Source organism: Camelus dromedarius, chromosome 25 (assembly GCF_036321535.1).
Source record: "Camelus dromedarius isolate mCamDro1 chromosome 25, mCamDro1.pat, whole genome shotgun sequence".
Classification (NCBI taxonomy): domain Eukaryota; kingdom Metazoa; phylum Chordata; class Mammalia; order Artiodactyla; family Camelidae; genus Camelus; species Camelus dromedarius.
Window position 1 is genome coordinate 716,884 of NC_087460.1, and position 13,812 is coordinate 730,695.

The 13,812-nt window shown below is 63.1% G+C and overlaps 1 protein-coding gene across 17 annotated transcripts in view; it reads right to left on the bottom strand.

Annotated features, from left to right (window-relative positions):
• CACNA1C (calcium voltage-gated channel subunit alpha1 C) overlaps nt 1-13,812 on the bottom strand; it is a 435,322-nt gene that overhangs the window by 111,309 nt on the left and 310,201 nt on the right. For 11 of the 17 annotated variants that reach the window (XM_064478856.1, XM_064478850.1, XM_064478853.1 and 8 more), the window contains exons 8-9: nt 10,143-10,246; nt 6,436-6,608 (exon numbers count right to left, since the gene is read on the bottom strand). In XM_064478856.1, coding sequence (XP_064334926.1) covers nt 6,436-6,608; nt 10,143-10,246 — 277 coding nt within the window. Of the gene's footprint in view, nt 1-6,435; nt 6,609-10,142; nt 10,247-10,492; nt 10,597-13,812 lie in introns of all 17 variants that reach the window. The other 6 variants (XM_064478847.1, XM_064478852.1, XM_064478842.1 and 3 more) reach the window with 1 other exon arrangement.

The window sequence follows — 13,812 nt, forward strand, 5'->3', positions numbered from 1 at the left end:
CCTGCCCTGGGAGGGCCTGCCGGGTTTGGGCCGTGCTGTCTCTGAGCACATTCTGTGATTCGTCCTGAGACAGTACGGAAGCCGCGCGGATTTCTAGGAGGAAGGGGATGCACACGCCCGAGAACAGGAAGAAAGCCTGCCCTTGCCCTTCTTACAGGAGACAGCCTGCGCAGTCAGCTCCCCAGCGCTCAGGGAGGGCGGCAGGCCGGGCCGCAGGGTTCTGCACACAGGCTGGGAGGCGCTCAGTGACCCCGGGGTGGCAGGATTCGATGGAGCCATGCGCTCAGCTATGGAAGGAACGCAGAGCCCGCACAGGGCCACGGCCCGGCTAGGACAGGAGCGGCCCCAATGCGGCGGCCTCCCCTCTCCTGGCCCCTCTTCTCTCACCTCTGTCCAGCCTAACACTGTCACTGGCCTCCTGCCCTCGGGAGCCCCATCTGCTGCTGCTGACGCAGCCCCAGTCCTGCCCTCTGACCATGAGGCCCAGACGCAAAGCGGCCATAGTGATGACCAGTCCGGGGCTCATGGCAGGTACGATGCTTGTTTAAGAGGACGGACTCTTCCCTCCTCTGCGGGAGGGGGAGCCTCCTCCGGGAACAGAGCTGCCACCGCAGAGGCGCAAGGGCATCCATCTGGCGCAGGGGCCCCGAGGGACAGGCTGTGCAGCCTGCGTTTGGGGTTTTCTCAGCTCTTCTCTCTCATCAACCACCGGATCATAAGGGCAGGGACTGAATGAGGAGGAGCCGCCGGGATTCTACACGTGCACCTTTTAGGGTAAAGGGATGGCTTGTCGGAGTTTTTGGCCCCGGAGGGGAGGCAGCGGGGGCAGAGGGCTCCCACTGCCGAGCTCCAGGGGGAGCCACTTGGGGGCAGGCTCTGCGCAACCCAAGGTCTGGAACCGCGCAGGCTGCTCACCCCCTAGGCCCTTTTTGCGGACGCCGGCCTCAGGGCAGGGCTGTCTTCCCATCCGCTCCCCTGTGCCTCCCCCGTGCCTCCCCCTTCAGGCCGTGGCAGCCCCCGAGCCCCTGGTCTCTCTGCTTCCAGCACCCCCACCCCCTTCCTCAACTAACCGTCCAGAGAGGGAGCCCCGTGACCTTCCGACATGAACCTGGCCCTCTGCTCGGATCTCTTCGGTGGCTCCTCTGAACCCACAGGATACAGTCCACGTTTGAGGCCGTTTGGGACCAGGTCTCAGCCTCCCCTGCTGGCCTGACCCTCGGCCTCTTCCCTGCACCCTAATCTGCAGTCCCTTCTCCCCGCCCACCCCCCTTGCTTGTTCTAACTTCACACCTGCAGCTTCTCAGCATCAAGGTCCTCTCTCTTCCTGTGGCCTCAAGAGCTGCTGCCAGTCTGGGCGACAGAGACGCGGGGTGTGTCCCCCCCCTTGGCACTTAGACTGTGTCCCCACCCCCGGAGCTCTGGGACGAGATCTGGCCAGTGGCAGGCGGACGGGCGAGGTCCATAATCCCTGCCCGGCCTCCCGCCCTCCCGCGGGCCCCCTGCGCCCTCCCCGTCCCTCCTTGGCTGCCCAGATGCAGGGATCTCCGAGGCCCTGGGGGAGGGAACCCCCTCCTGCCAACACCCGGCCCACAGAAAGCCGGGAGCAAGGAGCCTCCTCACCTTGCCGAGCGCTGAGACGTCCTCATTACAACAGTCAGCCCACCTGGCCAACACGGCCACCCCAGGCAGGTCCCACAGGCAGGCCGCCCAGGCAGGCCGTCTACACCCTAAGGAACTGTGTTCTCTGTTCTCTGCTTTTCTCTAGGCCCTTGCTCAGACCCTCCGTCCACGACTGGGACCTGGTCCTTGTGCACCCGTCTCCCTAACTGGCCCTCAGCCACCTCGGGACGCAGACCGTTGGCCCCTCCTGGTATGCTGGGTGCCCCCGTGCGCTGAACGGACGCACAGGTGTCTCTCAGACGAGCAGGACAGTCTGGCCCGCGTGTCACTCAGACGGTCTCCCCCAGACCGTGTGAGGCCAGCGATCAGTTTCCATGCTCTATCCACAGCCCCCACGCCATGCGCCCGACTGTGCGGGCACAGCCAGGACCGCCCCTCTGCCGCCGCAGACGCTGCCCACAGCAGCAAGCAGGACAGAGACCGGAGCTGTGACTCTCTCCCCAACAGGGAACCTGTGACAAGGGCTTTTACCTCCCGGTGTGAACGTGGGGGGAGGGGCGGGGCAGCTGGGCGTGGGCGGCTCCGTCTGGGGGCTGAGCACTGGTTATCAGAGGAAGTGGACTGGAGGGAAGTTCAGGGTGACTCATGTCCCCCCAACCCCTCTGCTGAGCGACTCTCCCAGGTGTGTCCGTCTGCAAAGCATTAGGTTAAAATCAAATCCGCGCGTGGACTTTCCAGGAGACCACGGATAAGACTTGGCAGCTGACTGAATGTCCCCTTACACGTCCACCCCTTAGTGAGCCCCCGCTGTCCCCAGGCTGGGACAAAGGTGCCCACAAACTCGAGACGCCGGATGGCAGAGCGGTCGGACTGCGCTCCAGAGGCAGGCGTACTGCCTGCGGGGAGACACCAGCTGGGTTCTCTTTCGGACCCGATTCCGGCCCGAGTGAGGTACTGCGCACGGTACGGGTCCACGGGACCTGCCCAGGGGTGGACGTCCCACCAGCGCCAGAGAATCCGTGAAGCAGCCTCACTGCACAGCCAGGGGCAGCGGCCGGGCCACTCACCTGGAGGTGGGCCTGAGCCCCGACCGCTCGGATCACTGGCCCAAGTGAGCTGTTTCCCACCCTGGGGCCGGCTTCCTCCCCTGATCTCTCTGCGATTTTCCAGCCCTGACGGTTTAGGGCTGGATCAGGACCAGCTGGAGGTGACGGGGGTGGGGTGGGGTGGGGGGCAGGAGAGGCGGGTGCCGTGACCACGGGCCGGGGTTGGGATGGCCTCTCACACACGACGCCCAGAGGGCAACGCAGGAAGGGGGTCGGGGAGCAAGGCTCGCTACCGTCCTCACGCCTCCTGAGCAGATGCCGGCGGGACTCTGTCTCAGGACCCCGATGTGCGCAGCGGCGACCGCGAGCAAGCCCGGGGAAAACTGCACGGGTGAAAATGTGAAAAAGCTCAGATGGCGACGCACGCCCCCCCCCCCCCCCCCCCCCCCGGTGCAGATCAGTGATGGTCAGATCGCGCTCTCAAGCCCACGGGCCCCTCGTAACTCGCTCTCCCAGCCTCTGCAGGGCGGGGTGCTGCCGCCGGCTCTGCTGGTGCAGGACGACTCAGAAGTGGCTCCCAAGAACAGAGCTGAACACGCCGGGTAAACATTTAATCTGCTCTCTCTCTGGAGTCTCAGTTCCCCCGCCTGTCTGTCTTTTCCACGCCCATCCGCACAAACGTATGCCTTAGGGGCTGGGCTGCCTCTGAATGGTCTTCACGACGAGAGAGCGATTCCCATGTGCACAGACACTCGGCCCGCACACTTTGACCTTGAGGAGAAAGAAGAGGTTCCCGTTCTGTGAGGAGGGGTTTCTGATGACTGTTCACTGCTGGCTCCCAGGGCCAGGAACGCGCCTGGGGAGCAGACCTTGGTGGTGGATGGGCGGATGGATGGGTGGGTGAATGAACTGGAATGTATTTATATGTATTTTTATATAATGCACTGGCCACCTCACCTCAATGCCCTTCCTGCCTGCCACCTTCCCACCCTGCTCTTCCCACGGCTGCAGTGGTGTCGCCTTTTCCTGGGTCCCCGCAGGTGCGCTCGGCTCCCGCCTAATGGGGTGTCACTGAGCTGTTTCCGAGTGGAGCCACCTGTCTCACCAACGCCCGACACCGCAGGCATTTATGAGGCGCACCATGGGCCACCTGGGGTCCTGCCCGGGGCACAGGCAGACGTTGCCAGAGCCACGGTGAAGAGTGGTAACCCCCTTTTCCCTAAAAGGCTGCTTAGTCTTGGAGCTGGAGAGAACTGGCAGATACCCTGTGCTGCAGTCTCTCAGCAACTTCAAAGATGAAGACGCTACTTTGATGGAAACACACACAATTTCCAGCATTTCCCCCCTTGTATTTGAGGGCAAACTATGAGATTCTGAAGATAAGAACGTAGTTTCTGAGCCATGGGCTTGCCTTTCCCGCACACCCAGTGGGCTGCAGTTCCCTAAGAATCTAATCACGTCAACCCTGCCTCTGACCGGCCTCCCCGCAGACCCCGCCCCTGCACTTGCCCCCCGGCCCCGCTCCCAAGCGGCACACTCGGCTCTCCGCCTGGTTGTAGTTTACTCTCTCTGGCTTCTTTAGACACTCAACCCCTGCCTCCCGCCCCCAGAACTGTCCCACATCATCTCCCTAGTGGGCGAGGCAGGCTGCACTCCGTCCTCCGAGGACCAGGCTGGCTGAGGACAAACAGCCCGCCCCAGGCGCCTCCAGCCACAAGGAAAGAGGACACGGGGAGGAATGGAGGCCTCTGGCCAGATCTCATCCACATTTGGGCTTAGGGACATCCAGGCTGAGACTCGGTCCATTAGGGCAGGTGGCTCATTATGGGCTTCCTGAAGCTGGACCAGAAGCGGGGGTAGAGGGCCTAGTCCAGGTGATATGTCCAGCGGCAAAGAGCCCTCCCTCTGGGCGGGGCAGGGAGGCAGCATGCCTGTCCTCGGGGTACAGCCGGGCAGCTGTGTCTCTGTGGACAGCTACCATATGCTCACGGCCAGCGGACACGCATGTTTCTACTGATACGTAAGAAACACGCTCAGCCCATCAGCTGTGGGCTGGGGCCCTGCCCTGACCAGGGTGCAGGCCGGGGCCGAAATGCCAGCTCCTGGGCGTCAGAGCAGTGCCCCCGCGGCTCCCGGGCCAGCTCGCTGGTTTACACACCTCTCAGCGCCGCCACCAGCCGCCCACCGCCCTTCAGCAGCGTAAGAGCACTTCCCAGGGAGGCCCTCGGGGCGCTGCCTCCGTCAGAGGCCCCTCTTCCCACCTGCAACGCTCCTCAGCAGAGTGTGACTCCTACCTTAGGCTATTAAACCGCATGGTAGCCAGTCCCCGGTCATGTGTCTTATTTTGTATCTGCGCCCTAAGCAATTACCCGAAAGGGATTCGCCGGTGGAGGTACTCAGTCCGAGTCTGAGAGGGACGGAGACACTGCCCTCTGTTAGCACTGACATCTTCTTCCCTCCCCTCCACCTGCTCCTCCCCGGCCCCGGGCAGGGCTGGGAAACTCATGAGCAGGGACACCCGGAGACCGACGGGGCACCGTGCGCACGTGGGGCGTGACGGGTGCCGAGAGGGGAGACCTCACGTTCACATGCACGGGTCAGGACACACGTGTGTGCACACGTCCCTTGGCCCTCCCGGCCTCCGTGAGGACACATCACTGGACAACCATCTTCCTGTCAGCCTCTGGGCCGCAGCGGCTTGAGCTCACCCCAGAGCGTCTCTGGCTTCCTGCCCTTCCAGCCTGACCTCACACAGCAAGTGTCTTGGCTATTTAACCTGTTCGGTTCCTTGCCCAGAGACACCCCATTCAAATGTGCACCACGCAAGGGGAGGACCCCGCAGGAGGAGGACAGGGTGGTCAGAGTCACAGAGAGGGAGGTCGGAGGAGACAGAGCAGTGAGAGCCACCCCGCGGGCTCTCACGGTCACCCTGCACCCCCGGCACCTGGGGCTTGCGGCGCACAGGGCCCTGGGCCCCCCTCAGTCCTCAGCTCTGAAGAGGAGCCCAGGTTCCCAGGGGAGGCCGGTGTGCTGGTCCAGGGCCCACCTCTGAGAACTGCCAGGCTTCCAAACAGGAGCCCCAGTCTGCACGATCCACCACCATCCCCACACTTGTGAGTGGGCAGCGCCGACCACACTCACTACCATCCCAGCAAAACCTTTCCAACCACCAGCCCGGGAAGCCCCAGCGGGAGGGGCTGGGCTCAGCGTGAATAACCCGATGTCTGTAACATGCCTGCAACATGCCTACATGTCTAAAACATGCCTACATGTCTATAGCATGTCTAGGTCCTGTCTGGCTCCTCTCGGCCCCCAGCCCTCCCCTTAGCATGTCCCCGGACCTTCGACTGTAACCTCCTCAAGAGAAACCCCTGGCTGTCTTCCGCGTGAGAGCGTGGGGTGCCTGGAAGGGGCCGGACCCCGCTTTCCAGGGGCTCCAGGTGGAGACTGTGCCCTCCGGAGGAGCCCGGAGCAGGACGCCCGCCCCTGCTGGGGAAGAGGACGTCCAAGTGACAGGCGAAGACCCATCTTGGCAAAGCCCCTGCTGTCTTAGGCCCAGAGCCTCCGCCTCACTCACGTGACTGGCTTCAATCATGGGGAGGACGGTCACCCGCGGGACAGGTGCTGCCGGGGGCGGGACCCAGGATGGGGCCCTCGCCCGCGGCTCTCCTTGCCCAGCCCCAAGCCCCTGTCCCCGGCCCCGCCCCCGGCCTCAGTCCCCCGCCCCCGCCCTCGCCCCGGCCCCGCCCCCGGCGGAGGTCCTGCTCACTGTTGCGGGGTCTCTCCTCGTCCAGGCCCTCGTCCTCGTTCTCGGGCTCTATGTCCTCCGCCTGCGTGATCCAGTCCAGGTAGCCCTTCAGGTCCTCCTCCAGCTGCTGCTTCTCCCGCAGCTTCTGGAAGTCGCCCCGGGCCTTGGCCTTCTCCCTCTCTTTGGAAAACTCTCTGGCGAGAGGGCGGACGGGGAGAAGAGGGAACAGGGGTTAATGGCTTCGCACGGGAAGCCCACCCACCGGCCCCCACTTTGCACGACCGCGCTCTGCCCGTCCCAGGTCTGATCTGGGGGAAGCCACCCAAGGGGACCTTCTTGACTCGGGACAGGAGTCCAGGGTGGACCAAGTCCAGTTCCCCTTCTTCGGGGTCATGATCGCAGGCTCTGCCTCTCGTGACAAATGTCCTCCAACGACCCGGAAACGCCTTCTGCCAGCAGCAGGCGAGCCCCCCCACCAGCTACGGAACATGCCTTCCCGTCCCCCAGTAGCGGGTGGCGGCTGGCAGCCCTCACAGGACTCGGGGCGACGGGGGCCTGCGGCTGGCGCTGGGCGGAGGCCCGCACCCCGCACGGCTCTGCGCAGCCCCGACGCCTCCGTGGCGGCTCAGGACCGCATAGTGGGGATCAGCTGCTACAAATCAGGGCTTTTCCCCCCCAAAGGGCCAGTGGTTAAGTGTTTCCCAGCACACCGCCGACGAAGACCCAGGAGGTCCCCTCTCCTCAACCCGGGTCTCGTTCCCAGGGATCGTCCTGCCCGGAGCATGCCTGGACGGGCTTCTAACCCACAGAAAGTGCTTCCCCACGTGCAGGGAAGCAAAAGGTTCCAAACACAAGAAAATGTCCTGGGGCTGCCCTTCTGGTTAAAAAAGGAAACTAACCAGGATGGAAAAACACACAAAATCCAGATGATACAGGAGTTAAATGGTGCGTTCAGTTTAAAGTGGTAACGAGTGGAAACTGGAATTGGACTGGGACTTGCGGGAAGCGGGGCCCAGTGAACGGTTTCTGGGAGTGGCTAGTTCCTATTTTCTCTGACTCCGTCCTTATTTCCTCTCTGACTTTGAATTCACTTTCTGAGCGATGAGGGGCTGGCGGCCCCGCGGGGAATCACAGAGCCTGGCTCTCACTCTCGAAGCAAGTCTGTGCCTTTTCTTCCAAAACAGGTGCATAGGAGCCGTTTGCCTGTGACGTGCAGCCCCGGGAAATGGGCCCTCGGGGGCGTGTGAGGTGCACTGGGCACCGTGGCCACTCGCTGAGACACGACTCCTTCCCTAGCAGTTAAGGCCTCGTTCGCGGCGGGAGGCTGCACAGTCCGCCCTGAAGGGACCTCCTGCAGGAGGCAAAGGCTCCACGGGACGGGCGCCTTGGGAGGGAGGACACACCGAGAAGCCGCAGGACAGCAAGGCCCCGCGCCCGCCATCCAGGGTCTGTGCTCGCTGCGGCGGGCACGGGTCTCACCATCACCCCTTTTGGTGGGGGGGGGGGGTTAGGGCTGGCAGTGGTCCAGGGGCCATTTCCCTGGGAGGTGGGGACACGTTCCTTCAACGGCTGCCTTCATGACGCTCCCGTTGGGATACAATTTTCTTCTTCATTTTGATTTAATCCAGTTCTAATCAGATTGAACTTGCTCTTTCTTGGGCTTCCTGCCAACTAGCAGGACCCTCTTTTCCTTCCCAGGGATGAGTCAGACTGACAGCTGACGATGCGGATGGAAGCCTTGCCTCCTTCTGCAGTCAGGCACCAGCGGGCGTGCAGAGAGGCCCCTGCCCTTGTGCCCGCCACTCCTCCCGGGGCCGTGGGCTTGCCCTCCGGAGACAGCACCCCGCAAATCACCCCTCACTGCAGCTCCAGGCCCCCCGACCATCTTCCTGCCAACGCACATTTGCAGACCCTGCTCCTTCCCATGAGCGGGTTTGGGTTGCAGGGTGACCACACAGCTGAGGGCTCACTGTGGCTCTTCTGGACGACTTTGCAGAGAGTTCAAGTTCTTGTTATAAAATGGCTTCTCCCGAGCCGGGATCAGCCTGCAGTAGGGAAGGGTGACCTGGACGTAGTGTCAGATTTGCTCCTGATCTCGGGGGAGGAATGTGGAAACACACCTCTTCAAGGTTCAGAGCTCTGGGTTTGTCCCAGTTCAAAATCATTCAACGTACGTCCACTGGGCAGCGTCAAGAAGAGGGGAGCTGGGCCGTGCCTGGTCCTGACACTGCCCAGCAGAGGGGACACTGCACAGGCCGCTGGGCACCTCTGGGCTCCCTCCCTCCCCTCTGAGAGGAGAGGGCTGTGGTTGTCACGTGTGTTGATTCTACTCAGTGAATCCGTTCTGACAGCCCCCAGGTGAACCATTGCCCCTGTATGACAGCGTCACTGTGGGCCAAGTGTTGGACGTAAGTGGCCTCTCTCCATCACAGCCACCTAGAGGTCGTGCTATTTATGACCCGTGTTTGCTCAGACAGGTGACGAACGTGTAAGAACACTGGGCATCCAGCAAGCACAGAGCTGGAACCTCCAAACTTCTGCCTTGAGTGGGGTGATGGGGTCGATTTCTCAGTGCTTTTCCTGATGGTTCACCATGAACACAGGGCATTTTCTTGTGTTGGACACAGACTGAAAACCCTCCCACCCTCCAGGCAGCTGACCAGGGCGTCTGTGGTCCTGTGTGTCGTTTTCACCCAGACAGAGGAGCACGTGGCAAAGGTCCGGTGTGATGGGACCTCTCACCACCGCCCGTGGGAAGGGGTAGGGTTGGAGGTGGGGTCTGCCCTCTGCCACATCTAAGACTGATCCCGACCCCTCTGTGAGGCGGCGGCTGCAGCCAGAGGTGGGAGAGCGCTGAAGAGGCGCTTCCCTCCTCTGCCCGACTCCCCGACACTCACGTCCCCGGACGTGCAGGAAAGCCTCGAAGCAGCTGCCCTCCCCCACGTGGCGAGGTGGCCGAGTGTCGCCAGGAGCCTTCAGGTGATGGCCCTGGCGTGGCTGCTGGGGGATCCGGAGGTGGCCACCCAGGGCTGCTCAGTGCCCCGGTCACATGCTGCCTCGGCCACTTTTCAGCTTCACCTGAGTGAAGGCCGGAATTAGGTGGGCCTTACACTGGGACAAAGTTACAGGGAAGCATACTCTGTTCTCCAGTGATCCACGGCTGTAAACGTCTTTCAGAGAAAGACAGGGACTGCTCAGTCTGACCAGAGCCAAAGAGAAATCGAATTTCAGTCTGTTCTGTTTCTTTGCATTGCAGCTCAAGCTCCTCATGCCCTGGCCCAGGGGACACAGGGTGAGGGGGACTGAGTCGTCACTGCTAGCCTGCGGGGACTGCGGCTGGAGAGCCCGGGCAGGTGCCCAGCTGCCAGGCTGCTGCTCGGGTGGAAAGCACCCAGGCCAAATCTCCAATCCTGTGGCCAAGCCCTTCCCGCCCAAGGGGCCCGGCTGCTGGGGGCCCAGGAGAAGTGCCCTGCCCACCTGGACTAATGGGGTGGGCAGGGCTGGCTGGAGGCAGGTGGGCCTGGGTACCTCCCGCCGCAGCCCATACCAGTGGGCTCACCCTCGTATGTCTGCCCTCCGCCCAGCCAGGCCAAGGACATCCCTTCGAGGCTCCCGAGGGGGACCCGAGTCCCAGGTTCATCAGAGTCAGAAAAGAACGAAGCCAGAGGAGCAGACAGAGTAAATAAAATAAATGGAAAATTCAAGACCTTTTCCTTGGTCCTGCTTACCCGCTAAGGACACCGAGAACCAAGTTAAGTACAAAAAATGACCCTATGATGATTAGTGTAACAAAATAGATCCAGGGCCAGTCCCTTCCCACGGCATCATTGACCTGGAAGAACGAACCACAGTTAGTGCAGCCCAGCGAGCAGCCGAGCACGGCCCCGCGCCCCCCGGCCCCGGGCGGGACCGGGGTCCTCTCGGTCAGTCAGCGGCCAAGAGGCCTGCCCAGCCAAGGCTCGGAATCGGCGGCCGAGTGGAAGCCTTTGGCGTTCTTCCTGGGCCTGGTGACGGATACAGAGGGCCTGGGGCCTTGCTCAGCTGCGTCGTAGAGAGGACACAGAAACCGGCAGCTTACCCGCTCAACACACCAAGAACCAGATTTAGAACGAAAAAGGATCCGAAGATGACCAAACTGACAAAATACACCCAGGGTAACTCGTAGCCCATAGCGTCCTGCATCTGGAAAGACGAAGGACAGTTAGGAGAGAGAGAAGCGGAGGGCGGAAGCGAGGAGGCAGGGAGGCAAGCGGGGGGCGCGAGGCTGGGAGGGCCGCTGCCCCGCTCGCCCAGCTCAGCGCTCGGGGCCCGTCTGGGCCGTGAGCACCGTGCGGGCCCTGCCTCGGGGTGGGGGGGGAGTCTCTAGGCCCTCACTATCGCTGTTTTGTGGGGCGGAATTTTTCTCCAATGCTTTCTAGTCACGTGTCTAAGAAGCTGGGTCACCTCAAGAGGTGGTTTTGCTCATTTGGGTTCATGTGGCCGTCAGGTCTCCCACCGTGCCCAGGACCCCGGCTTCAGTTCTCACGGACAAGCTGGGGGCTCAGAACCTCCGGGGACGCGTGCGTGGGAAGGAGACTTCCTCGAGGGGGGACCGAGCTGCCTCACGGCACCGCAGGCCACGGCCGGGAGGACGGGCGCTTGGGTTCATGTGTCTGGGGGACGGTCCCTGCCCTACAGCCCATCAGATCGCAGAGGCGCCGTGGACGGTCTCATGCCCCTGAGTTTCCAAACAGATGTCGCACTGGCTAAGTGCTCGAGCTTCCTGAATGGTCCGCGTCGGCAGTCCTGAGGTGTGGTCCCAGAACAGCAACGTCAGCCTCAGTGGGAGCCCGGGACCAGTCCCGACCGGCACACCCTCGCCCCGAGTTCTCACAAGCCCCTCGGCGAGTCTGACGTGAGCTGAGGTCAGGGACCCCTGCTTCTCGTCATCTTCTCTGCGGCCCCAGGCTCAGAAACAACGACGTGACAGAGGCTGTGATTCCCTGTACACCTCTGGGCACCGCACGCCGGCCGAGGACCCGCAGCAGAGTCGCGTGGACTCCCAGCCGCCCCAGGTGATGCCAGGTGCGCTGGAGTAGCTGGCCTGACAGGTGCCTGAGGAGGGTCAGGCGCGCTGGGACACGGGCTGCAGCCCCAGGTCGGCGGGACAGCTGGCGTCTCCTTTGAGAAGTGCCGACAGGGTGAGGCGTCACATCCCAGCACGACCTTTCCAAATCTATGTGTGTTTATCTGGGGCTACGAGACCTTGGTTGGCAGGATCTACCCAAGGTGGCCGCAGTACAGACACCTGCCTGTGCCCTGGCCTTGGGGTCGCTGGTCTGAGTGGAGGCAGTGGGAACAGAAGGGTCCCTGACGCGCCCACTTTCCGGGTCACAATTCAACCCAATTCACGGCGTGGCTGTGGCGCATTCCTGGGGCCATGTGGCCCGCCCTGTTTTCACTCGGCTCTGGGCACCTTCTCACTGTGGTCCACTCACCATTGTGCACCGTTTGTCTCCCGGGCTGGGGGGCAAGCTGCTGGGAAATGGCCGTGTGGCGTGCCCCGTGCCCCTACGTGCTTCGAGCAGCACCTCGTACAGGTGGGCCTCAGGGATGTCTGCTGCGTGGACGGCGGACTTCACAGGTGCCGGGCGCCTCGCGGCACACGGGAAGCCCTTGCCAGTCAGGGGACAGGCGAGCAGATGCCAGGTGGGGGTGCAGCTGTGGGGCTTCGGGTGCTCACGGTCACAGGCGCAGAGCAAGGCCGCAGCGTGAGGCTGCGGGGCCAGCGGGGGCCAGGCTGGGCGGGCCCGGGTAGACCTGGCATCAGGGGCCACTGAGGGGAGAGGGGGCCGGGCAGCAAGGCCGCTGGAGGCCAAGGGGTCCTGAGGCGGGAGGGGCTCCAGGAACTGGCGATCGCTGGAAACAGAGCCGGTGGCGTGTGGCCATCCTCCTCTGGGCCAGGGTCTCCCGGAGGCTGAGCACTGGACACCCAGCACAGCAGCGGCCAAGAGGGGGTCCAAGCTGGGTGCCTCCTTCATCAGAAGGTCATCGTCTGAGCCAAGTCTGTGAAGGAAACCACTGTGCAAGGTGTCCGGAGATGCGCTCACTCCCAGGAGGGGAACACAAGGCTCAGGACCCGGGGGCCGTGGGGTGACGGTGCTGAGGGCCGGGGAGCCAGGCATGTGTCACGGGTTATGACGGGACGTGACCCGATCCTTTATTCTCAGTAGCCATCACATGGAGTCTGCGTCTGTTCAACCAGGTTCACAAGTGCCTGCTGCGTACAGGACACTGTCCTGCCGCCGTGACAGCCGTGGGGGGAGCAGCCCGGGCAGGAGGAGGGCACCCGTGGCTGCTTCTGTGGCATCCAATCCACAGTCCTCGCGGTTTCCTCTCCAAGGTTCAGTCTTGCCTGTGATGGTGGGCAGTGCTCCCTCCTCCTCTGCTGGGAGGTGGGCCCTTCGGGAAGAGCTGGTGAGGCTGGATCCTTGCTCGGCAGAGATGGGCAAGGCACACAGCACCGTGGGCACCAGGCCGTGTCCCCGTCACGCAGCCGCTCCACCCCACTGGGAAGCACTTCCCTGCTCGCGAGTGGGCGTGAGCAGCACAGAGGGGTCTGTCCCGGGCAGGTCCTGGCTCCTCCCCAGGTGCAGACCCCACCTTCCTGTGGAAGCCACGGCCAGCTGGCCATGGGCCACCTTGTGGAACTGCCCCCAGAGCTGGGCGGACGGGGACGGGGAGGGAGGGCTGGTGCCACAGCAGCCTCCTTGAGGGAGGTCTCTCCGGACTACTCCTTGTGCCCTACATTTTGTGAACATTTAAGCTCACAGAAAACATAGTCCTCTGGGCCACACACCTCTGATGACTCAGGCGCCCACACGCCTCGGAGGCTTCCTGGGGCCCCTGTGCAGTTTGAGTGTCCTTTTCTCTGGGCCACACGCAGCATCACCGGGACCTCAGATGGCTGGAGCTGCAGATCTCAGACCCACAGACGGCCTCAGGGTGACCCCACGACTCCTGTAGAACCTCGGGCCCCCCAGACAGCCCATGAAGAGCCGGGGTCCCGCCCAGGAGACGCATGGCCTCACAGGCCCCGTCCTACTCTCTGGTCTCTGCCTCGGCTGCAGGCTGGCCCTCTCAGAGGGTCAGGGTGGGGTGGCAGGTATGGGGAGGGGGCTTCCACGGGAGTCCTGGGGCCCCTCCACAGCCCCCCGAGCTGTGCCCAGCAGCCAGAGGAGATTCTCGGCCTGCCTGGCTCCGGCCTCTGCTTCTCTCTCACTGTTGCCTCTTCCACCTGCTTTGGGGCCGACTGGGCAGCCAGCCTCCGCCCGGTGGCCGGGAAGTAGGTCAGCGCCCAAGGCAGTGAGACGGATGACTTCAGTCGGCGGGGACGGGGCCACTTAGAAGACAAGGATA